A 26985-nucleotide genomic window follows, 5' to 3' on the forward strand; every position below is an offset into this window, starting at 1 on the left:
CAGACCATAGCACTTGCAGTGTGTTTGCTTTCAGACGTTTCACGCCGCACAGGCCAACACCCATCTGTCAGATTGAGCAAAATAAGAAAGAAAAACGTGATTCATCTGAAAAGCACTGGACTCGCATTGGGGAGGACGACGGTTCAATCCCGCGTCCGGCCATCGCGATTTAGGTTTTCCGTGATTTCCCTAAATCACTCTAGGCAAATGCCGGGATGGTTCCTTTGAAAGGGCACGGCTGATTTCCTTCCCCTTCCTTGCCTAATCCAATGAGACCGATGACCTCGCTGTCTGGTCTCCTTCCCCAAACAATCCAACCCAACCCCCCTCATCTGAAAAGGCCACCAGCCGCCAGTCAGTGGACGTCCAGTTATGTTACTGTCGTGCAAATTCCAACGTTCGTCGCCGATAAACGGCAGACAGCATGAGTGCCTGAACCAAGCTACAACGTTCGGTGAACGGTCGTTCCGGAGACACTGTTGGTTGCCCCTTGGTTCATTTGAGCGGTCATTTGCTTGAAAGTAATTGCACGTCTATTCTCCTGTAAACATTTCCATACCTGTCGTTCACCCCTGTCCTCTATGGCCCGTGGTGCACCACAGTTGCCTTGCCTCTGGTTTGGGTAGCACTACTTTGCCACGCACGGTACACTTTAACCACGCAGCACACGAGCAGTTTACAAACTTAGCCTTTTCGCAAACACTTACACCCTCGGCCCGAAACCCAATGATCATGTCCTTTTGGACGCCAGATAAATCGCTCCGTATCCACATTACGACAACGACTGCACCGTTTTCCGCGTCCCCCCCCCCCCCCCCCCGACACGCTTCGTGTTCCTTCCAGTGCTAGTGCCGCTACTTGCTGCCTGTGAATGGTTCATCTCCATCTACATACAAACTCCGCAATCCACCATACGGTGCGTGGCGGAGGGTACCTCGTACCGCAACTAGCATCTTCTCTCCCTGTTCCACTCCCAAACAAAACGAGGGAAAAATGACTGCCTATATGCCTCTGTACGAGCCCTAATCTCTCTTATCTTATCTTTGTGGTCTTTCCGCGAAATGTAACTTGGCGGCAGTAAAATTGTACTGCAGTCAGCCTCAAATGCTGGTTCTCTTAAATTTCCTCAGTAACGATTCACGCAAAGAACGCCTCCTTTCCTGCATAGACTCCCACCCGAGTTCCTGAAGCATTTCCGTAACACTCGCGTGATGGTGAAACCTACCAGTAGCAAATCTAGCAGCCCGCATCTAAATTGCTTCTATGTCCTCCCTCAATCCGACCTGATAGGGATCCCAAACGCTCGAGCAGTACTCAAGAATAGGTCGTATTAGTGTTTTATAAGCGGTCTCCTTTACAGATGAACCACATGTTCCCAAAATTCTACCAATGAGCCGATGACGACTATCCGCCTTCCCCACAACTGCCATTACATGCTTGTCCCACTTCATATTGCTCTGCAATGTTACGCCCAAATATTTAATCGACGCGACTGTGTCAAGCGCTACACTACTAATGGCGTATTCAAACATTACAGGATTCTTTTTCCTATTCATCTGCATTAATTTACATTTATCTATATTTAGAGTTAGGCGCCATTCTTTACACCAATCACAAATCCTGTCCGCCGGATGGAGTGGCCGAGCGGTTCTAGGCGCTACTGTCTGGAACCGCGCGACCGCTACGGTCGCAGGTTCGAATCTTGCCTCGGGCATGGATGTGTGTAATGTCCTTAGGTTAGTTAGGTTTAAGTAAGTTCCATATCAGCGCACACTCCGCTGCAGAGTGAAAATATCAATCTGGAAACATCCCCCAGGCTGTGGCTAAGCCATGTCTCCGCAGTATCCTTTCTTTCAGGAGTGCTAGTTCTGCAAGGTTCGCAGGAGAGCTTCTGTAAAGTTTGGAAGGTAGGAGACGAGATACTGGCAGAAGTAAAGCTGTGAGGACCGGGCGTGAGTCGTGCTCCGGTAGCTCAGATGGTAGAGCACTTGCCCGCGAAAGGCAAAGGTCCCGAGTTCGAGTCTCGGTCGGGCACACAGTTTTAATCTGCCAGGAAGTTTCATATCAGCGCACACTCCGCTGCAGAGAGTGAAAATCTCATTCTAGGTTTAAGTAGTTCTAAGTTCTAGGGGCCTTATGACCTGAGAAGTTGAGTCCCATAGTGCTCAGAGCCATTTGAACCATTGTTGAACAAATCCTGTCCAAGTCATCTTGTATCCTCCTACAGTCACTCAACGACGACACCTTCCCTTATACCACAGCATCATCAGTAAACAGCCGCACATTGCTATCTACCCTATCCAACAAATCATTTATGTAGATAGAAAACAACAGCGGACCTACCACACTTCGCTGGGGCACTCCAGATGATACCTTCACCTCCGATGAACACTCACCATCGAGGACAACGTACTGGGTTCTATTACTTAAGAAATCCTCGAGCCACTCACATACTTGGGAACCAATCCCATATGCTCGTACCTTAGTTAGGAGTCTGCAGTGGGGCACCGAGTCAAACGCTTATCGGAAGTCAAGGAATATGGCATCCGTCTGATACCCTTCATCCATGGTTCGCAAGATAAGTGAAAAAAGGGAGAATTGCGTTTCGCAGGAGCGATGCTTTCTCAAGGAAATTCATTATATTCGAACTGAGAATATGTTCGAGAATCCTGCAACAAACCGATGTTAAGGATATTGGTCTGTAATTTTGAGGATCCGTCCTTCTACCCCTCTTATATACAGGCGTCACCTGCATTTTTTTCCATTCGCTCGGGACTTTACGTTGGGCGAGAGATTAGCGATAAATGGAAGCTAAGTAAGGAGCCAATGCAGTAGAGTACTCTCTGTAAAACGAATTGGAATCCCATCAGGACGTGGCGATTTATTTATTTTCAACCCATTCAGCTGCTTCACAACCCCAGGGATGTCTATCAAGTTGCACGTTGAAGTCGAATATAGGCGGTGGTCATATTAATGTGACAGGACCGTGTGAAAGCCTCTGAGACGCCACTTTTTTTTGTGAATTACGGGCCTAAGTCATCGGTCCGAGCGCCGTGTGTAGGGGCGACGGCACGCCTTCCCCGCGGCAGCTGCGTCGCGACAGCCCCCGGCGGAGCGAGGTCCCGTTGTCGCGGCAGCGACTGTCCGCCAAGTCGGCGGCGACTGCCTCTCTCTACACTTTGATGAGGACGCTTAAGTGTTCATGCAAATTTGATGCGACACGAGGAGCTGTAGGCATGGCAACCGCCCCTCCCCTCCCCGCCTTTCCCTTCCCCGCCCTTCCCGAGCCGCTTGCCACTACTGGGACGGGCTCCGGCCCCGGCGTCTGCGTCTTCCTCATCACCTTGCGCCTTCGGTAATCGAAGATCCGAGCCCGCAAAGCCGCCGCAGCAAACAAACACGTTCACACCCCGCCTCCCTCACACTTTACGCCACTAAGTCACACTCCTTGTTTGGAATCTTTCGATGAAATGATCCTCATCGTGTACAAGTGCTGGCGGGTGTGACCCGTCTTCTCCACCATCAGGGTCAGAGTACCATTGCGAACATGGATTTCAATCTGTATGTTCTCCTTCTGTCAATCACCCTTCCCTATTGTTTACCGCGTCATACAACATCCGCTATTTTCGTGACCTGACAAACTTATTTTAACATTAACTGAATTTTCCATCTGTTCTTCGCAGAAACAAAATATTGAATTGGCAAAATGCTCTGCAAAATTATATTTATTTGGTCACGAATCGGCCTTCGGTTTCTTAGACCATCTGCAGGGGACAACTGAATGTCTCAAACATAGACAAAATGATGTTAAAAATAACAAAATGAGGATTCGGTTTTGATACTTTCCTCTAACCCTCTGTGAATAGTTTTATAATAATTTCATTCTTTGCTTCGAAAGGTAGTGATCCATTGTAGAACCTCGGTTATTTTCAGCAAAATATGAGTGACTTGGGAATGCTACGGAGAGGTTTCGAATTCTGAAAATCTGAGAGAGTATCATCAGTCTGTACGGACCAAAGACTACAGGTGGCGCCCATCAGCTGGGAAGCGCGGTGAACTTGTGGCACCGGCAGGAAAGGTGTGCAAATAGACTGCGGAGTGAAATCATGGAATGAACAAGTCGGGACGTGGCCGCACTGGTGCGAATAACAGGATGAAACTTCCTGGCAGATTAAAACTGTGTGCCCGACCGAGACTCGAACTCGGGACCTTTGCCTTTCGCGGGCAAGTGCTCTACCAACTGAGCTACCGAAGCACTACTCACGCCCGGTACTCGCAGCTTTACTTCTGCCAGTACCTCATCTCCTACCTTCCAAACTTTACAGAAGCTCTCCTGCGAACCATGCAGAACTAGCACTCCTGAAAGAAAGGATATTGCGGAGACATGGCTTAGCCACAGCCTGGAGGATGTTTCCAGAATGAGATTTTCACTCTGCAGCGGAGTGTGCGCTGATATGAAACTTCCTGGCAGATTAAAACTGTGTGCCCGACCGAGACTCGAACTCGGGACCTTTGCCTTTCGCGGGCAAGTGCTCTACCAACTGAGCTACCGAAGCACGACTCACGCCCGGTACTCGCAGCTTTACTTCTGCCAGTACCTCGTCTCCTACCTTCCAAACTTTACAGAAGCTCTCCTGCGAACCATGCAGAACTAGCACTCCTGAAAGAAAGGATACTGCGGAGACATGGCTTAGCCACAGCCTGGGGGATGTTTCCAGAATGAGATTTTCACTCTGCAGCGGAGTGTGCGCTGATATGAAACTTCCTGGCAGATTAAAACTGTGTGCCCGACCGAGACTCGAACTCGGGACCTTTGCCTTTCGCGGGCAAGTGCTCTACCAACTGAGCTACCGAAGCACGACTCACGCCCGGTACTCGCAGCTTTACTTCTGCCAGTACCTCATCTCCTACCTTCCAAACTTTACAGAAGCTCTCCTGCGAACCATGCAGAACTAGCACTCCTGAAAGAAAGGATATTGCGGAGACATGGCTTAGCCACAGCCTGGGGGATGTTTCCAGAATGAGATTTTCACTCTGCAGCGGAGTGTGCGCTGATATGAAACTTCCTGGCAGATTAAAACTGTGTGCCCGACCGAGACTCGAACTCGGGACCTTTGCCTTTCGCGGGCAAGTGCTCTACCAACTGAGCTACCGAAGCACGACTCACGCCCGGTACTCGCAGCTTTACTTCTGCCAGTACCTCGTCTCCTACCTTCCAAACTTTACAGAAGTTCTCCTGCGAACCATGCAGAACTAGCACTCCTGAAAGAAAGGATATTGCGGAGACATGGCTTAGCCACAGCCTGGGGGATGTTTCCAGAATGAGATTTTCACTCTGCAGCGGAGTGTGCGCTGATATGAAACTTCCTGGCAGATTAAAACTGTGTGCCCGACCGAGACTCGAACTCGGGACCTTTGCCTTTCGCCGGCAAGTGCTCTACCAACTGAGCTACCGAAGCACGACTCACGCCCGGTACTCGCAGCTTTACTTCTGCCAGTACCTCGTCTCCTACCTTCCAAACTTTACAGAAGCTCTCCTGCGAACCATGCAGAACTAGCACTCCTGAAAGAAAGGATATTGCAGAAGTAAAGCTGCGAGTACCGGGCGTGAGTCGTGCTTCGGTAGCTCAGTTGGTAGAGCACTTGCCCGCGAAAGGCAAAGGTCCCGAGTTCGAGTCTCGGTCGGGCACACAGTTTTAATCTGCCAGGAAGTTTCATATCAGCGCACACTCCGCTGCAGAGTGAAAATCTCATTCTGGAAACAGGATGAAATACACTACTGGCCATTAAAATTGCTACACCAAGAAGAAATGCAGGTGATAAACGGGTATTCATTGGACAAATATATTACACTAGAACTGACATGTGATTACATTTTCACGCAATTTTGGTGCATAGATCCCGAGAAATCAGTACCCAGAACAACTACCGCTGGCCATAATAACGGCCTTGATACGCCTGGGCATTGAGTCAAACAGAGCTTGGATGGCGTGTACAGGTACAGCTGCCCATGCAGCTTCAATACGATACCACAATTCATCAAGAGTAGTGACTGCTGTATTGTGATGAGCCAGTTGCTCGGCCACCATTGACCAGACGTTTTCAATTGCTGAGAGATCTGGAGAATGTGCTGGCCAGGGCAGCAGTCGATCATTTTCTGTATCCAGAAAGGCCCGTATAGGACCTGCAACATGCGGTCGTGCATTATCTTGCAGAAATGTAGGGTTTCGCAGGGATCGAATGAAGGGTAGAGCCATGGGTCACAGCACATCTGAAATGTAATGTCCACTGTTCAAAGTGCCGTCAATGCGAACAAGAGGTGACCGAGACGTGTAACCAATGACACCCCATACCACCACGCCGGGTGATACGCCAGTATGGCGATGACGAATACACGCTTCCAATGTGCGTTCACCGCGATGTCACCAAACACGGATGCGACCATCATGATGCTGTAAACAGAACCTGGATTCATCCGAAAAAATGACGTTTTGCCATTCGTGCACCCAGGTTCGTCGTTGAGAACACCATCGCAGGCTCTCCTGTCCGTGATGCAGTGTCAAGGGTAACCGCAGCCATGGTCTCCGAGCTGATAGTCCATGCTGCTGCAAACGTCGTCGAACTGTTCGTTCAAATGCTTCAAATGGTTCTGAGCACTATGGGACTTAACATCTGTGGTCATCAGTCCCCTAGAACTTAGAACTACTTAAACCTAACTAACCTAAGGACATCACACACATCCATGCCCGCGGCAGGATTCGAACCTGCGACCGTAGCAGTCGTAACTGTTCGTGCAGATGGTTGTTGTCCTGCAAACGTCCCCATCTGTTGACTCAGGGGCCGAGACGTGGCTGCACGATCCGTTACAGCCATGCGGATAAGATGCCTGTCTTCTCGACTGCTAGTGATACGAGGCCGTTGGGAGCCAGCACGGCGTTCCGTATTACCCTCCTCAACCCACCGATTCCATATTCTGCTAACAGTCATTGGATCTCGACCAACGTGAGCAACAATGTCGCGATACGATAAACTGCAACCGCGATAGGCTACAATCCGACCTTTATCAAAGTCGGAAACGTGATGGTACGCATTACTCCTCCTTACACGAGGCATCACAAAAACGTTTCACCAGGCAACGCCGGTCAACTGCTGTTTGTGTATGAGAAATCGGTCGGAAACTTTCCTCATGTCAGCACGTTGTAGGTGTCGCTACCGGCGCCAACCTTGTGTGAATGCTCTGAAAAGCTAATCATTTGCATATCACTGCATCTTCTTCCTGTCGGTTAAATTTCGCGTCTGTAGCACGTCATCTTCGTGGTGTAGCAATTTTTAATTGCCAGTAGTGTATTTTCGTTGTTTATCTCGAAACTAACATGAGTTCACTAGCTCAGATCTTGACTGCGATCATTCGCCAAACGCAGGAGAGCGCCGGCACGTTGGTGGACGGCGGAAGCCAGCGCCGGCGTCCACGCGGAGTGAGGCGGGCCAGAACGGTCTGGCCGCCCCTCGACGTCCTTTGTGGGCGGCGGGCCCCACCAGCTGCGGCGCGCGCTCGGGTTACAACGGCACGGCGGCGCGCGCTTCCTGCGCCGGCCCTCTGGCCAGCCGAGGCTCCGCGGCGCGGCTATCGCGCTCCTAATCTGCACTTGCTGGGTGGCCCGCGCTGATGGCAGACCGTTTTGCCACGTCATGCCCGCTCCCGCCTGGCACCGCACCTGCGAACCCGCGCAGTCTCTCTTTCTTTTTCTTTTTTTAACCGTCCTTGTCGGCTGTTACACTCACGAGATTTTATGTAGAACAGTGCAAAAGGACGTTTTTGTCCTGCCGCATTGTTCCTTTCTCGGTTCCGTGGAACTGCGACCCGCTAACCTTCCACACTTTTGTAGTCTCTTCATTTTTCTGTGCAATCCCGTTTCAAAGACGACTTGGGAACTAACACAAGCGCACAGAATTCGCCCGTTAACGTTTACAGTAAAGCCCGCTTGCCTTTTAGTTAGCTCCGACAATTCTTTTTCTCTCGTATTGTAAGTCTGTACAGAATGCTGATGATTTTTTTCTGCTCTCTTTCTCTCTCTATTTGGTTGCTATATATTATGTTTCTAAAGCTGTAAGACTTAACTCAGCCTCTTTTCTAGCGAAAATGTGCATTTCATCCTTAATGGATTTAATCGCTGCAAAGGCAAGTGTTACGTAAGTACTTTAACTTCCATTTCTCCGACTTCCATTGCTGCAGTTGTTAACAACTGTAACTCTTTTACGTTGCAAGTAGTCGTTTTGAACTCTGCGGATGGGAAAGGATTCTTTTACAGTCTTTAGGAGATGACGGATTAACAGCCGGCTGCTTACGTCTCTTGACGCTGAGAACGTACACCAATGTCCTTGTCGAAATCCTAAAGTCAGTACTGTGATCGCTCTGACCACATTTCAAAAGCTCGTATGTTTATCAATATTGTTAACATTTGCAACAATTCTTCATCCGTTATTACTTGAATTTTGTTCATCATGTAGGTAATAACAAATCCATCTTTTGCAAATAAACATTCAGTTGCAAAAGGTGGATTTTTTCTTATCCACACGATAAACATAATTCGTATGTTTTCATTTTATTGTAATGTTTCAAAACTAATTCTGAAAATCTTATATTTGTAACATGACACAGCTACAAATGAGCAGTCTCACGTACCACTCATTTATTTTACTGACTCCTGAGAAGATTCGTTTCCTTCTTACTTACAGCAAAGTGTTAGTTTCAGTCTACAGTCGCAATTTTTCTTTATTTTTTTCCTACAGGCTAACGGTTTCGGTACACAGTACCATACTCGGGCCATCCTATGGTCATACTTTAAGAGCCATGAGCACATATTCGTCTCCCATACCACCATGAGAAACAGGTCTTTTACTGAAAAAGTGTTCATAGTTCTGAACGTTGTAACCTCCCCACAACAAATTCTAAAAATATAACTATATTTATTAGTAATGGAGCCACAGCTAAGTGTAAACTCCCCACAAAAATATTAATGGCAAAGACAATTAAATGAAAGCTCGCTATCTGTCTCAAGTACAAGTTCCCATTAAATAATGAACGCTAATCCCATGATAATGAAACTGTAATGATAACCTAAACTCAATTCAACCGAAAAGTCGGTGTTTGCCCTGTGCGAAACGAGAATAAATTTCTTACCTTAGTGAAACTGCATGTCAAAATTCTGCTCTTATTGTTCTCTGGCGCTTGCATGAAAAGCATTGGGAGTACCTTTTAAAAATCTTTGTTAAAAGGAAATGGAAGGAAATTTGAATGATTGTCTCTAAAATTGCTTTTAAATCAAAATTATTATTGGGGGCGATTTTTGAAAGTTAAATTACAATGAGTGTTCGTTACATTATCTGATGAGCGCAAAGCTGCATGATTATTTATTTAAATAAATTATACCTCGTCCTGAATCTCGACCATTGCGATGCCGACGCCCGCCGACTGCTCTCCGCTACTGCTAGCAACCGACTCCAAGCACTACTGAGGACTGACTACTGCACACTGGCTGACTGCTCGCTACTGCGAGTCGAGCGCAACTGCTCTGGTCAGAGATTCTACAATGTCTCAGCATCGCTGCCGCACAACATACGTGTTTCATAACCCTCCACTGGGGGGGCAAAAATTTGGCAGCGATGGTGAGTCATTTGGACTTGCCATCGTAACAAATTTTTCTTTTAATTAATTAACATTTACAAAATATTTGGATGTAATACATGAATTAAATGTTGTGCGCATGCACCAATTACAAAACATTACAGACAAGACAAAATATAAGTACAAAACAAATCAGGAAAAATGTATATACAAATTATTTGACAGATAACAAAGTGTACACACACTGAAAAATTCTTTAGCAGTTTCATAACAGGCAAAAAAAAAAAAAAAAAAATCATGTTGACAAGTGTCATGAGTGCACATGCACTGCAGTGGAGAACATATCAGTAAAAGACGAAATGTATATACAAGAGTAACAAATGACATAAATCATAAAAGGTATACAGAATGAACACAAATCATATCGAAAATTGAGAAGAGTGTACAGGCACTGTAGTTCAGTTGAAAACATATTCACATAAGTGCACATGCACTGAAAACTTTTAAACATTTTTATAACAAATAAACGCAAGAGTAGAAAAAATCATCAAATCACAAAAAGTATATATAATATAGATGACAAGAGTGCACACATACTGCACTTCAAAACAAATCGAAAATGTCTTTAGTATATTGACAACAAATGGCAAAAATCATGTCGACAAGTGACACAAGTGTACTCGCACTAGAGTTCAACAAATCGAGAAAAAATGTATATGCCATGAACATAAATGATGTTAGTAAAAAATGATTTTCACTATTAGGATAGGAAAGGAAGGATTGCATCATGGTTGTAGCACTTTAGTTTGCACATAGCTGCACTGAAAGTCCATATCTTTCCACAGAATCACAACTAAGTGATACAATCTGCAGTTCCGTTCCCAGAAGTATTTATCAGCGTATCAAGACAGTGAAACGTCGTAGTAGTATTCCATACTATCATTTGGCAGTATACCAGGTACACCAAACAGTGGGACCAGAATAACGTCTTCATCGGTTACGGTGGTGGACAGCATGTCGTGTCAACACCACGCTCTTAAGAGGCGGCACACAGTGCTCCATAACAAAGTCTTGATTAGTGATTACATAAGTAGTTTCTTCGCCTACAGTGGTGGACAGCATGTCGTGTCAACACCACGCTTTTAAGAGGCGGCACACCAACGTAGAATTAGTGCAAAAACCAAATATAGTGCTCCATGATAATGAGGATGGACAAGACAAATGGATGTTACAATAATTTCAGGTAGTTAGGTCAGAAGGTGAAGGACATTAACTAACACAAGTCTTGATTAGTGATTACATAAGTAGTTTGCGGTATCCATACTCTAGTCATTGAACATTTCTGTACCATGAATGTAGTATTACAGAAAAATGTTCATTAATTAATTTAAAGACAAGAGTGGTAATCAATCGCCATCAAGTATTGAGTATTACAAAACATTTTTCCTCATTCAAATGACATATTTACAAGTAACTATTAACACTCAGTGGCCTAGCAACTTTCGATTAGTACAAAATATTTATCATCATTCAGTATTAATATGGGAAGTCATCATTCAAAACACTAACAAAACGTTAAGTTACATTAATTATTGGCACTCAGTGGCCAGCAAGTATTGAATAGTATAAAACATTATTCATCATTCAGTATTCTTCATATCATTAAGAAATCATTATTAGAAAAATCAGTTAATTACAGTCATAGCATTAATAAACATGGGCATTATAAGTTACATTAATTATGGGCACTCAGTGGCCAGCAAGTATTGAATAGTACAAAACATTAGTAGCATTAATAAGCATGGGCATTATAAGTTACATTAATTATGGGCACTCAGTGGCCAGCAAGTACTGAATAGTACAAAACATTAGTAGCATTAATAAGCATGGGCATTATAAGTTACATTAATTATGGGCACTCAGTGGCCAGCAAGTATTGAATAGTATAAAACATTATTCATCATTCAGTATTATTCATATCATTAAGAAATCATTATTAGAAAAATCAGTTAATTACAGTCATAGCATTAATAAGCATGGGCATTATAAGTTACATTAATTATGGGCACTCAGTGGCCAGCAAGTATTGAATAGTACAAAACATTAGTAGCATTAATAAGCATGGGCATAATAAGTACTCTCATTACAATAGATAGTGGCAATTATGTTTTGGTATCATTAAGAAGTCATTATTCAAGTGACATACTATTCAGAGCTGATCAGTGTTATTCAGAATTATCATAAACTAGTGACATTATCTGGGACTGTTAATACATTTTGTTTTTTCTGCTAGCAATGCATTGCTTTGGGTAATTATAAGGGAAAGCAAGAAGAAATAAGAGAAAAAATTGCTTCTAGGTTGTTCCTATAAATGAAAGGATTGTGTAACGTCATTCGTCATGAGTCAGCTGTAGCAAGGTTATCACATTTATAAATGATAGACACAAGTGGGTAAGAAAAATGCAAGTACTAGAACAGGTATAATAAGTAACAAGTTTAGTAAGTATCATAAAAAGCTTCTCCTGAAAGAAAAATACAAAATGGATTATTGAGCTGAAAGAAGAAACGCAGACTATGCTGAAAAGTAGTGAACTTCGAATTAACAGGTAGTGAAATGTGTATAAAAAATGTGTTCCATAGCTGTCCTTTCCAAAACCTTCAGTCATCCTACTACGCAATATAACACCTGCTGTCAAAGTAAACTGCAACAAATACTTAAATAACTACATAGCATAAATACATAACTTCAACATTATCCTCATCTGTAAAGAAAAACTTCATTATTCATATCATCATAACTCCATCATTATCATCACCTGTAAACAAAAACTTCATTATTCATAGTACCATATTCTTCATCATTGTTCATTATCAGCATTCATTATCATCTGCAAAAATCATTTCATTATTCATCACACAACTATTCCTAATCCCTAGCATATTTCATCACTTAAAACTAAAATGTGTAGTTCTGTCTGACAGCTTGCATCAATCGCTTTGTATTCTGAAAGAAAAAATTAGTTAAGACTGCTATTCTGCGATGTGTATAATATATTCTGGTTAATGCTTGTTAATTCTGATCCATTTACTCGTCCTCATTAGCTTATTGCATCTTCTTTCGTTTATTCCATAGGTGAAATTCCCACTTCTGTTTAATTCATTTCCTGTACGCATCATTTATTTCTGAAATTGATGAACAAAGATTAATGTCTTGCATTTAAATCATATACCCATTAAATAGTGACTGGTTAATGGTGACTCAATTAAGCATACAACATATCATGACAGAAAACGTAATATCTCAAAACACAGACAGTGTTTAAAGGCAAAAAGTGTACAGAGAATGTGGTAATGCAGCAGCAAAAAAGGAAAATGTAAAACAGTCACGATGTTGAGATATCACAAGGCAAAATGTCAAAGTCAAATGGTGTGTGTTATACCTTAACTAGTTCACAGTGCATACAAACAAAACATAAAAACAATCGTACATACATAAGAAAGACAAAATGTGACATTCGTTGTGTTCAGCTTATATGTAGTGTAGTTAATAGATGCGATAATTAAAGACTTCAATGGAGAGAGAATTTGATAAAATTAATGCGTCATTATAGAGAATTGCATAATTATTCATAAAATGCGTAAGTTCATCTGAAAAAATGCACGGTCTAGTGTGTAACGACAAGAAGAGCGACCTGCTAACCTTACCTTGCCGGGCACTTGCCAAGAAAAAATACGATAATCATCAATAGGTAGTCACATAAATGTAATTGCATAAGTGGTCACAAAATGTGTAAGTTCATCTGGAAAATATGCACGGTCTGATGTGTAACGACAAGAAAAGCGACCTGCTAACCTTACCTTGCCGGGCACTTGCCAAGAAAAAATACGATAATCATCAGTAATTAGTCATGTGAATATAATTGCATAAGTGGTCATAAAATGTGTAAACGGCCTTATAGCATGTTACATCGTAAAGTGGTTTCATTCGATAAAGGGTTTAACGTTTGACACATGATGGTTGCCTTTCGATTTTCTGGTTCTCAGAGTTTCGACGTGTACAACATTGGGGTGAGGAATGCTGCGAATCCGATATGGACCTGCGTATAGAAGTTCAAATTTACTGCACTTACCTTTTAATTTGCTGGATAAGTAGTGTGTACGTACTAATATCTTCTGTCCAACGTGAAAATCTCGGTGTCTACAAACCTGTTTTTGCTGTCTTCTCCGGCGCTCTGCGGCACGTTTGATGTTGTTCAGCGCAATGTCAATTATTTCGTGGTGTCGTAATCGACGAGATGTAGGAAATGTTACTAATTCTTTGATTTTATTTGGTGGTTCAACGTTTTTCAGTATAACAGACGGAGGTAGCATAGTGGATTCATTTGGAATGGAATTAATTACATCTTGGAATGAGTGTATGTGTGTGTCCCAATTAACATGTCTTTTGTGGCAGTATATTCTACACAGTTTACCAATTTCTTTCATTAGTCGTTCACAAGGGTTCGAAGAGGCGTGGTACTTGGATATATAAATCGGAGAAATGTTTCTAGCTCGTAACATGCGTGTCCATATGACAGAACGAAATTGTGATCCATTGTCAGAAATTACTTTCATCACATGCCCTACATGAAATAAGAAATGCTTTACAAATGCTTTCGAAACAGTTTTAGCAGTAGCTTTGCGTAACGGAGTGAAGGTAACAAATTTTGAAGTGAGTTCAACAGCGACAAAGATGTAGCAAAAACCTCTATTAGTTCTCGGAATTGGACCAAAAATGTCTACTGCGGCCATATGTCTTAATTTAACAGGTATAATGGGATATAATGGAGGAATGTGTGAAGTGGTGTCTGATTTAGCTTTCTGGCAAATTTTACATGACGCTAAAACTCGTCGTATACGTTTTTCCATGTTTGTAAAATAACAGTTCTGTCTCAATATAAGAAAACATTTTCTTGCTCCGTAATGTGCGTAGCTTAAATGCGTGTACCAAATTAATTTGTTAACCAGTTCGTCAGGAATGCATAGTAACCAATTGTTGCTGTCAGGATGAGAGCGGCGAAACAGAATGTCATTGCGTACAGTGTAGTGGTTCCTAATCGTAACATTATTCTTATCTTGCCAAAGGTGCTTAATTTCTTTCCATACATTGTCTTTACTTTGCTCTTTTGCTATGTCCTGTAATGACGACGAAATAAAATTTTCAAATGCGACTTGTTGAATGTACATGACACTGAAATTTGCTTTGCAGAAGTTGGTTGCTACGTCTTGCTGATTGTTGCTGAGAGAACGCGATAATGCGTCTGCTATTACATTTTGTGTACCGGGAATGTGAACAATCGTAAAATCAAATTCCTGTAAATAAAGTTTCCATCTGCTCAGTCTGTCATGAGTGAATTTAGCCGAAAGTAAGAATTGAATAGCTCTGTGATCTGTGTAAACGGTCGTGTGTCTTCCATAAAGAAAATGCCTAAATCTCGTAAAAGCCCATACAACACATAATGTTTCTAGTTCAGTAACGGAATAATTTCGTTCAGCAGGTGACAAAATGCGGCTTGCAAACGCGATGTTTTTAATTACTTTAGAACCATCTTCTTCAATTTCCTGAAAAATATGTACGCCTAAAGCTGTGTTAGAACTGTCTGTGGCAATAGAAAAATTTCTGGTAAGATCTGGGTGCGATAAAAGTGGAGCATTCAACAAAGCATGTTTCAGGTTCACGAATTCAGAATGTGCTTGCTTATCCCATGACCAAATAGTGTTTTTACCTGTTAATTGGCATAATCTAGGCGTGTCTAAAGCAGAGTGATGAATAAATTTACGAAAAAAGTTAATTAAGCCCAAAAAACTGCGTAATTGTTTCTTCGTCGTAGGAACAGTAATGTCACGTAGAGCTTGAAGTTTTTCCGGATCAGGCGCAATGCCTTCTGCTGAAATTACGTGTCCAAGAAATTTTATAGAAGTTTTACCAAAATGTGATTTACTGAGGTTAACTGTGAGTCCTTGTGCATGGAAAGTTTGCAATAGTCGTTCTAAAATCAGATTATGTTCAGACCAGTTAGCTTCTGCAATAAGAATGTCGTCTACGTACGTCGTAATTCTGTCTTTAAGTTCTGTCGGAAGTATTGTGTTCAAACCGCGAATAAAAGCTGCAGAGGAAATAGTTAAGCCGAATGGTAATTTGCAAAACTGATAACAGTCACCAAAACAGAGAAAAGCTGTGTACTTTCTGCAATTCGGATGAAGTTGAATTTGCCAAAATCCCGATTTCAAATCTAATGTGGAATAAATAGCTGTACCGTGAAATTTCTGTAGTAGTTCTTCTAATGTCTGTGGTCGATCTGTTTCATTAATAATAATGTCATTAATGTGACGTGAATCAAGTACGAGGCGAAGTGAGCCATCTTTTTTCTTAACAATATGCAGCGGGTTTATGTACGGGCTAACTGCTGGTTCAATAATTCCTTGATCGAGCATATCCTGCAATTCTTTTTTAACTTGTTCTCTGTGGATATATGGAATGGGATAATGCTTTGCTTTAAATGTGTCGTGCTGTTTGACTTGAAATTCGTACATAAAGCCGGACATAGTACCAGGAATGTTGTCGAAAACTGGAGCTTGTTGTAAAAGAATTTTATGTAATTGCGTTCGTTCGTCGTCTGTATTTGCACTGCTTTGTTTAACTTTATCAGAAATCATTTGCATTACGTCGTAGTCAGTTTCGTCTGGAGTGTTATAGTTATGTACGTACGTGTCGGTGAACAATGCGGAATTACAGTTTATGTTACGTGTTGCGGAAATGACCTCTGTGCAGTTAATTGTTTGTTCTTCTGTCGATAATGAGTGCTGAAACTCTAAAGCTAATTGTACATTTTCGTCTTTCAACATTAAATAAGAATTTTGAAAATCAACCACTGCGTCGTGTTGTACGAGAAAATTAGTACCTAAAATTACGTCTGTTGTAAACAAGGGAACAATCCAAAAATTTGAGTGAAAAGTATGACCTCCAATACAAAATGATAAATGCGTCTGTAATTTTACATCCACTCCTTTACTCGACACTGCTCCTTTCACTTTCGTTTTGCCTAAAGGTAATGTAGGATAAGTATTCTCTTTGTTGCACTCGTTAAAAGTTTCCTCATTAATAACTGACATAGGTGATCCGGAATCTATTACCGCTGAAAATTTCGATGAACCAATTTTAATTTCGATGACAGGATGTGAAATAGTTTTCTGAACAACTGGTTTTTCCTGCAAAAGAGTGTCTCTGATGTCGTCAAACGTAATTACATTCTCGTGAACAACATTTTGCGTGTCAAAACTAGTGCTTGTGTTATTGGAAGATGCGTCCCGTACAGTATCTAGTCAGATTCTATCTGACGTGTTATTATTATTAGGAGGATGTTGTGGCATTTCTACAATTTGAACAGTTCTATTACTTCTTCCAGACGTATTACGCTCTGGATGATACCTACTATCGGGTTCATTCACAAGAATATGTTGTTGCTGATCATTTTGCTGCTGGTAGGATCGACTGTTGTTAGATGTACGCTGAAAATTCTCGTCATTATTTTTACGCCTGTCGTAATAGTCATTCCTATACGGTGTATTGCGATAGGAATTGAAATACTGTCTTCTCTGTACGTAGTTATTTCCTTGTTGCCGTGTGTTACTATTTGTTGTATCAGGGACTATACGTCCACGCGGCGAAACATTAAAGCCTGTTTGACCTTGTGCATTCCATTGTTGGTTAGGTATGCTAACCGGCTGACTTTCATGCTGTTGTGGTTGAAAACGTCTATTGTTACTAAAATGTGATTCCTGTTGCCCATAATTTTGGCGATATTGATAATCAGAATTTTGCCTGCTGTTAAAGTTCTGGTAGTTGTCGTTCCTAAAGCGTCTGTTATTTTTCCTATTGAAATTACGTCCCTGATCATAATTACTGTAAGTTTGTTGACCTTGGTTATTATACGAAAAGTTTTTATTTACAAAAGAATAATCAGATTGTTGTACTTCCAAGAGCTGTAACAGATCTCTGAATGCTGAAATATTTTCCTTTTGCTGACCGGTTAGAAGTGAAACTCTTAATGACCGTGGTAATTTAGAAATGCATAATTGTATAAGTGCAGATTCACTGTACGGTTCACTTAGGTACTGATTTTGTTGGACCATGTGCTCAAAAAATTGCGTCACACTCGGAAAGTTTGAGTTCTCATAGTTCGGTAAGCTAATTAGTTGATCTTTAATTCCGCGCTGTGTCGTCTTCGACCAGTACGCTGATAGAAAAGCATTCTGAAACTCTTCTACTGAATAACATTGCCTCGCGATCGGTCTCATACGAGTTGCCGGTTCGCCTTCCAAAAAACTACAAATGAATTCAAGTTTGTGTGTTACAGGCCAAGTCGGTGGAAAAGCAAAGCTAAATTGTTGTATCCAATCCAGCGGGTGAATCTGTGTTCTGTCGTTTTTAAACACTTTAAACTTCCTCACTGACAGAAAATGTTTGTAATCGAAATTATCGTCTCTGTGTGATGGAACAGGTTCATGGTTGTAAGAGAATCTGTTGAACTGTGATTGTTCGGACTCTAAGTCCCGTACTCTCTGTAGATTACCCAAATTATACGCGTTGCGCGAGTCTGGCAAATGTTCGAAAAGTGGTGTCTGCTGTGCTGTGTTATTAACTGAAGTGTTTTTCATCTCTGTTACTTCTTGCTGTAAACTTGACAGTTTTCGACGCAATGTGTTATTAGACGAATCAATCTCATTAATTGTCTGCTGTAAATTTTGAAATTCCAGTGTTTGATTAAATGCAACCGGTGAAGTATCGTCTGATTTATTGTCATTAGTAGTTTCGATGACGTCAATACGACTGGCCAATTCATCACATTTTTCAGTCAGTATTTTTACCTGATCATCGGTTTTAGTGTCATTGGCATTAATCTGGTTTTGCAATTTACGTGTAGTTTCGTTCAGTTTTTTAACATCAGCTTTGACGACATCGGAATCCTGTGTTAGTTCTAATTGTTCGAGTCTGTCGGTCACTGTTTGAAAATCTGTTATGTATGTGTCTGTTTTCGATTTCAGATCAGAAATTTCGTCACGTAATTCTGTGTTTGACTGTTCAATGGTATTAATTTTGTCCGAAACTGTGGCAATATTATTGTCTACATACGTTTTTGCCTTCGCAAACATTTTACGTTTGTCTTCTTGTCTCTGTGCAGTGATTGTTTCCATTACCTGGCGTTTTACTTTATTTTGATCATCAATAAATTTACGAAAACGCGTATTACTGTTTTCTATGTGAAGACTAAGACGTTCGTTAATTTGTGTGTTCTGTTGTTCGAATTTTGCGTCAATCTTTTCATCCATTGTGCGCGAAAGTTCTACCGTCATTGCTTTAAACTCGTCGCGTAATTGTGTAGCTTTTTCAGAGCATTGTTTAGCGACTGTGCTGATTTCCGCTCTAAGTGTTTCTGTTGCAGCTGTTTGCAATTCCCTTAATTCCTGAGCAACAGACTTAATTTCTTCGCTACTTTTTCGCGAACAAGCCTCGATTTCCTCGCGTAACTGTTCCTTAGTGTCATGGCACTGCGCGGCAACGGCTCTAATTTGTTCACTTAACTGTCTGGAATTGTTATCTAATTTTTCATTTAACTGTCTGGAATTGTTGTCTAATTTTTTATTTTGTTGTTTGACCTGTTCACTAAGTTGTCTGAAATCTTCGCTCTGTTGTCTGAAACTGTCTTTAAATTGTTTGTTATCTTCACTCTGTTGTTTGTTCTCTTCAAGAATTTGCAACAATAATGCCCTAATTGGATCCGACACAAAATTAGCATTTCTATTCTCTGTGCTGTTTAATGGTCGATCTGGAGTTGTCTCGCTTTCTGTAACCATTTGGTTATTCTGAGATTTACAAAAAGGTTTGTCAGTCGGATGTACACTGTCAGACATTATTTCGGAATTAAATAAATCCGTCGTACTTTGTGTATCTTGCTCATTTTCATTAGAGAAATTTGTCTGTACGTTATTTGAATTTTCCAAACCGGGTGTGTTAAGCTGGGCAGCGCTCATTACAATAGAGCCCCCCGCGTCATCAATTGTCGTCAAATTAACAGTGGAGACAATTGAGTTCGCTTGTTCATCATTAAGGCAAAAGTCATCATTAGTGGTTGGAACGCACTGACTGTTAGTGAACACAGCATTGTCATCATTACACTGCGTGTCACTAGTACTATTGGTCACGTTGTTTAAGTCGGAAATTTCGTTCATAATGCCTCGCGATACACTATTCACTGTCTTTCGCGGCATTTTTACAATAGTCACAATTATTCTCAAAAACAAATAAGCACAATGCAAAAATAACACACAAAATTACAACAGAGCAACGAATTGCCGATGATCTAAGGAGAGAAAGTCACAAATTAGTAAAAGCGTTGCGCCAAATTATAATTATATCTAAGAAATAAGAGCAGATATCTGACTGTTTTTCAAAAGATTCTCTACGAAATACGATCCTGGACCGGGTGTCGCCAAGTGTAACCTCCCCACAACAAATTCTAAAAATATAACTATATTTATTAGTAATGGAGCCACAGCTAAGTGTAAACTCCCCACAAAAATATTAATGGCAAAGACAATTAAATGAAAGCTCGCTATCTGTCTCAAGTACAAGTTCCCATTAAATAATGAACGCTAATCCCATGATAATGAAACTGTAATGATAACCTAAACTCAATTCAACCGAAAAGTCGGTGTTTGCCCTGTGCGAAACGAGAATAAATTTCTTACCTTAGTGAAACTGCATGTCAAAATTCTGCTCTTATTGTTCTCTGGCGCTTGCATGAAAAGCATTGGGAGTACCTTTTAAAAAATCTTTGTTAAAAGGAAATGGAAGGAAATTTGAATGATTGTCTCTAAAATTGCTTTTAAATCAAAATTATTATTGGGGGCGATTTTTGAAAGTTAAATTACAATGAGTGTTCGTTACATTATCTGATGAGCGCAAAGCTGCATGATTATTTATTTAAATAAATTATACCTCGTCCTGAATCTCGACCATTGCGATGCCGACGCCCGCCGACTGCTCTCCGCTACTGCTAGCAACCGACTCCAAGCACTACTGAGGACTGACTACTGCACACTGGCTGACTGCTCGCTACTGCGAGTCGAGCGCAACTGCTCTGGTCAGAGATTCTACAATGTCTCAGCATCGCTGCCGCACAACATACGTGTTTCAACGTACACATTTTACAGTCCTTGTTTATTGCTTTTCTTTTAAATACTATCTGTGGTATCGTCCAGAGATCGCAGTGCCACACCAAAGTCGGCAACGCAAATCGATACCACAGACGTAAGCAAGGTCTCGCTTCAGTCTGCAGTGATATATTTGAAAGACTGAAGAAGATACGCCCTCTTTCTCAGCACAGCAACGCCCTCGCACAGAGGTCAATGTAGAGTCGGGGGTTAGAAGTTCTCCACCTCAGTTCGTGACCTCAGTTGGTGCAGTCAGCATCATCCAGTAGGAACAGCCTTAGTGAAGTCTCAGATGTAAATGTCGAAAATTCTACTTCCAGAGAAGTTTGTGATTGTATGCATTTCAATAGTCACTGAAAGTTGTAAATACTCTATGCACTCCTCCGGCAGAGGGTTGTATGAAGTTAAATAAATCCTTTCATCAGTCATGTAACAAAGTGAACTAATATTTCATATGTTGCAGCTCGATGAGCCCTCTTCCAAAGCAAAGAAAGAGCCCTCAGTTACGGCCGGACGACTGCTCTTTCGTCTCCCGTTTCACACCTATCCCTATCCTTACACCCAATCTAATATCCCCAAACCTTCCCTTCCCCATAAGCCATATGTATTCGGCTGGGAAATTGCCAATTTGACCGCCATCATCCAGAAGGACCTGTGCCTGATAAACAGGCATCCAGTGTTTACAGAACGCGACTGGCGTCATATCACCAATGTAACGCCAAGAATCAAACAAAAGAGAAGAAGACACCTTCCTCCTAAGTTTTCTATTCCTCTAGCACTCCCAGGAATTCATTCCTGTCTGCTCAGACTAGCCCAATGCCAGGAAACAATTTCAACCCATTACCAGAGGAGTAACGTCCAAGGACAACAAACTCCAGATTCTCTAGGGAGGTTGTCATCACCAGAGCAGAGAGAGATAGTTTCGTCTGGTCATAGCACTACCTTCTCTAAAAATATGGAAAGCAAAGAGCTTTCAATATCGAAGATGGTCCTAGCTCTTAAGGTGTGCATTTCCAAGTTCACTATTCCTTTTTGCTTCGAATGATCGTCCCTGTCATACCGCTGAAAAATGACCATTCTTCCTGGGACTCTCTCTATACCCTACCACGTCTGGTAACAACATTAAACATGAACAACACTTATGCGCTCTGTTGGCCATACTACCCGTCACAGAGAATTGCAAACATTTACAGCCCGCCGAGGGTGTGTACGCGTACGCGTACGCGTACGAAATTACGTTATCATCCGATTGCTTCACCTTTAATATCAAGCAGTGTGCTAAATTAGCGTTATCTCTCTGCTGCACAGCGTGTGACTTATCCATACTCCCTGGTAATTAAATGACAGGTGTAAAGTAATGTCCTGTAGTTTTCGGGAAAGGCATTTATTCTGAAGAATTTTGTACCGACAGAATGCGAATAAGTGTGCTACTGGTAGTAATTACGACAACGAAATACGTTGAGCTAATAACAATCGAAGCTACAGAAATGTGTGATGGTGTTATTTGATTTTAAGTAGTTGGTTGGTTGGTTGGTTGGTTTTGGGGGAAGGAGACCAGACAGCAAGGTCATCGGTCTCATCGGATTAGGGAAGGACGGGGAAGGAAGTCGGCCGTGCCCTTTCAGAGGAACCATCCCGGCATTTGCCTGGAGCGATTTAGGGAAATCACGGAAAACCTAAATCAGGATGGCCGGACGCGGGATTTTAAGTAGTTCACGAAACGTTATTAATTTTGAACTGAAATTTAGCAAAGGTGTAGTTGTTTACTGAAATAAGGCAGTCTCCATCTCGAATGTGAACAAAGGTTATGAAACTGATTATGTTGTGTTAAAATGTAATTTTAGATCATAATTAATAAAATTTCTGTGAACGGTGACAATTAATTCACGTGAGAGAGCTTGGTTGAATATGCAAAATCTTATAAAATGTTCGAACGTTAATTAATATCACACTGGAAGCTTTGTAACAATTAAAAATCCAGAGTTATTTGCTAATTGTGACACGTAACGCCGCAATGATAAAAAACGTTACTGTGTTAGAGTTCCACCAATAATTTATTTTCAATAAACAAAATTCATGGCCAGAAACATAATAAAAGAACACCTGTCACATACAGCAACAAGTAAACAGCCAACGCCGAAAGTACGAAAGCCAAGAATCACACAACCTGGAGATAAGTACATAAAGTCACACTGTTGAAATAAATTTTGTGCTGTAATTTTGCCAGAAAAACTGTGACAAATGATTAATAAGCCTCTTTCTCAAAAAAAAAATGTTGATTGTAGTTAAATTTGCACAAGTTAATCTACACTCCAGTTAAATTATGAATTTGCAGATTTTACTGAGCTAACAAAATTTAGTTTCTGGACCTTTAATAAATTTAAAATGAAAGCCGTTTCATTTGTGTAACACTCGGCTATTGTAGTGATAGGAAAAGGATAGTGTTATTGGTAGTGATGACTTGGCATAGTTATTAAGACTGACAAAATTTAGAGTTAACAAAACACCTACAATGTTCAGTTCCTGACTCTAATACGGTGGCAGGCCTTTTGCATTTCTTAATTTCTAATATGGCAGAGTCTTACCTTGAGCGGAGTTGCTGTACGCGTGGCGTGCTGATTTGATGACGATAATTGGAAGGGAAAAAGGGCTCTTCTACTTTTTACGAGCAGAATTAAATACGTTTGGCCACACAGTGTTCTTCTTCCATTGATATTCTTCAAACTCTCACCAAACAACTGCTGTACCGTGGTCCCCACTATTGCTCATTATCTTCATACTGCCTTCCTACCATTTTAACTCCAAGTTGACACACTAAGTTTAGCGCGTGCTTTCGCCGTTACTCACGTCCGGTCTCATTGCTAATTTGCAGCACTCTGTGTGGACGCTCTCTCATGCCACGGATGTTAGGACCATGACAAGGTTATCTTTGCCTAGAGACTTATCGTGTATAGCAAAAGCCCTGACCTTACCAACGTGTCTACTACATTCATTTACCACAGTATTATAAATCATTTCCAATAGTTTGCTTTACAGTATTATAGATAATTGGTATTGAAAATAGAACGAAAAATTATACAGGGTGTAACGAGCACAAGTGGCGATATTTTTATATGTGGTACATTAGGAGTAGGTAAACACATCAGTGTGTTGGCCGTTTTTTCCTCTGCGTCTAACAGTCTTCCCACAAACGCGTCACATACTTTTCAACGTGATGTTTTCTGCACTACTGTCACTACACCACTAAGTGGACCACACCTGTCAGTATAGACTGAACGTTTTGCGTCCAAGGGTCCACACTTTAAAACGTAACCTGCTACCTAGGGGAAAGTAAGCGTTAATGACTTGTCTTTGTCATATGTACGAGGGATATTCGGAAAGTAAGGTCCGATCAGTCGCTAAAAGGAAAGCACAGTGAAAATCAAATACGTTTTACTTACAGCATTTAGCTGTACCTTCTAACTGCTTCTCTATGTAGTCGAATCTTCGACTTAGACATCTGTCGTAGCGTTGCACCAACTTTCCAGTATCCTCGTCATAGGAGGCAGTCGCCTGTGCTTTCCGCCAATTCTCTGCACTGGTCTACAGCTCGTTGTCCATGCCAAGATGTCCTCATAGCCAGCGGTTCCTGTGAGCAGTGATTAAATTGAGGAGGGGGGGGGAGGAATTAAGAAATGTACTGTGGTGATTAAACATTGCCGATCGAAAATGCTGCAAGAGCATCTTCATTGCCCCTGCAGAGTGCGGCCGAGAATTGTTATGAAGAAGGAAACACATGACAGTTATGTTATGTGGGATGCATCACCTCAGGCGAGGAGCCTCATCATTGCTGAGAGACATGTTGTTCTAGGCCTCTTTATGTGCTCAATGAGCGCTCAGAGTTTATAAGAGCGACATAACGCGATCGACAGGCATAATAGAGACTCTGCCCAACAGTTTTTTGTAAAGCTTCGTCGGACTTTCACTGTCGTTTCCATTTCACGCCCGATTGGACGTTACTTTCCGAACAGCCCTCGTACTTGAAGGTACTGCTCAAACTAAAAGCATACGAGATGTAACACCTATAATTTTTAGTCTACAAATGACGTAAATAGTAATGTAATGTTGTTCGGCATCACCGACAGAAATATCCGCTCCTATACCGATTACACCCCGTATATACATTTCTAACATGAAATTATAAGAGGCGATCAAAAAATTTCGGTTGAGGGCGTTGCGGCAGCGTGTATGCAATGTAATAATGTAATGTTAATACGCAAACATAAAATACGGCGACGTTGTTACCAAAAGCGTCCAAAAGGACCAACGTACTGTTACTCTTCTCTTGGCTCCCGGAGAACACACGTCAGTAGACATCCATCGGAGAATGAAGAATCTGTATGGGGCAACATGTGTATGTATCATCGGGTGCGACAAAGGGTTCTAATTGATGATAGCGCCAATCGAAGTGGAAGACCCTCGAGCACCCCTCCCATAGTCCTGATGTCAGGTTACCTTCCATTAGGAACGTGGGTGCACTCAGCGACTGTGATATGACTTTCGAGTGATAGAGCTACCTGTCACACAACTCTGACAGAAGCTCGAACAACAGGGGACTGATGCACTAGAACATGCGTTGATACTATGAAATGGTGCATTGATCATGTCTCGACACTAGCCGAAATCTAGATTTGCCCAATAAAACCTCCAAAAAAGGACGACTGATTGCTGTGCTCCATCACTTGAAAGTTCATTTGTCTCCCCGTGCGATTATCACGCCTACGGTGCTTTAAACAAGGCCTTGAAGCGTCTACGGTTCCTGTTGGACGACGATGTGCAGAAAGACACCGTGTTTAACCAAACGGGTATCTTCAACCTGGTTCGTCGGTTGGACGATTGCTTACGTCGGTTTTGCCTAATTTGGCATAAGGATCCTGGACTAATCGGCCTTCGAACAAAAGCTTTTTTTTTCCCCTTATACGAGGGGCGTTTGAAAACTCCGTGCAAAAATAAAAACTACTTACGTGTTTAGGGTAAACCTTATTTATTTTTCGACATAGTCGCCTTTTACACTTATACGCTTCGTCCAACGCTGTTCTAACTTGTTGATTCCTTTCGAATAATAGGAATTGTCCAAGTCTACAAAATAGCTATTAGTTGCTGCAATCACCTCCTCATTTGAATAAAATCTTTGTCCCGCCAGTCATTTCAAATTGGGGAACAAACAGTAAACCGAGGGAGCCAGGTCTGGAAAATAGAGGGGGTGTGAAACGAGTTGGAATCCTATTTCCATTAATTTTGCGACTACGACTGCTCAGATGTGTGCTGGTGCACTGTCGTGATGGAAAATGACTTTTTTGCGGTCCAATCGCCGGCGTTTTTCTTGCAGCTCCGTTTTAAAACGGTCCATTAATGATGAATAATATCCACCTGTAGTAGTTTTACCGTTTTCCAGATAGTCGATGAGGAGTATCCGTTGCAAGTCCCAAAAGACAGTCGCCATAACCTTTCCGGCCGAAGGAATGGTCTTCGCCTTTTTTGTTGCCGATTCTCTCTTGGTAGCCCATTGTTTAGATTGTTCTTTGGTCTCAGGAGTATAGTAATGTATCCGTGTTTGATCCACAGTGACGAAACGACGCTTAAAGTCCTGCGGATTCTTCGTGAACAGTTGCAAACCATCCTTGCAACACTTCACACGATTCCGTGTTTGGTCAAGAGTGAGCAATCACGAAACCCATCTTGCGGGTAGCTTTCTCAGGTCCAAATGTTTATGCAAAATATTATGTACCCGTTCGTTCGAGATGTCCACAGCACTAGAAATCTCACGCACCTTAACTCCTCTGTCATCCATCACCATATCATGGATTTTATCAATGATTTCTGGAGTCGTAACCTCCACAGGGCGTCCAGAACGTTCAGCATCACTTGTGCCCATATGACCACTCCGAAAATTTTGAAACCACTTATAAACTGTTCTAATCGAAGGTGCAGAGTCACCATAGTGTTTATCTAGCTTCTCTTCAGTCTCCTGACGCGTTTTGCCTTTCATAAAGTAATGTTTAACAACCACACGAAATTCTTTTTCGTCCATTTTTTGACAATCACTCGACTTCCTTGATTCACACGAA

At 41.8% G+C, this 26985-nt stretch overlaps 1 protein-coding gene across 1 annotated transcript in view; it reads left to right on the plus strand.

The window, feature by feature from the left end:
* Positions 1–8140: 8140 nt before the first annotated feature.
* LOC126252480 (homeobox protein HMX3-like) overlaps positions 8141–26985 on the plus strand; it is a 46113-nt gene continuing 27268 nt past the window's right edge. Inside the window, exon 1 of the mRNA XM_049953375.1 lies at positions 8141–8190. Within this exon, the coding sequence (XP_049809332.1) occupies positions 8141–8190 (50 nt within the window). The remainder of the gene's footprint in view (positions 8191–26985) is intronic.

The sequence above is a fragment of the Schistocerca nitens genome, chromosome 4 (assembly GCF_023898315.1).
Source record: "Schistocerca nitens isolate TAMUIC-IGC-003100 chromosome 4, iqSchNite1.1, whole genome shotgun sequence".
Lineage (NCBI taxonomy): Eukaryota > Metazoa > Arthropoda > Insecta > Orthoptera > Acrididae > Schistocerca > Schistocerca nitens.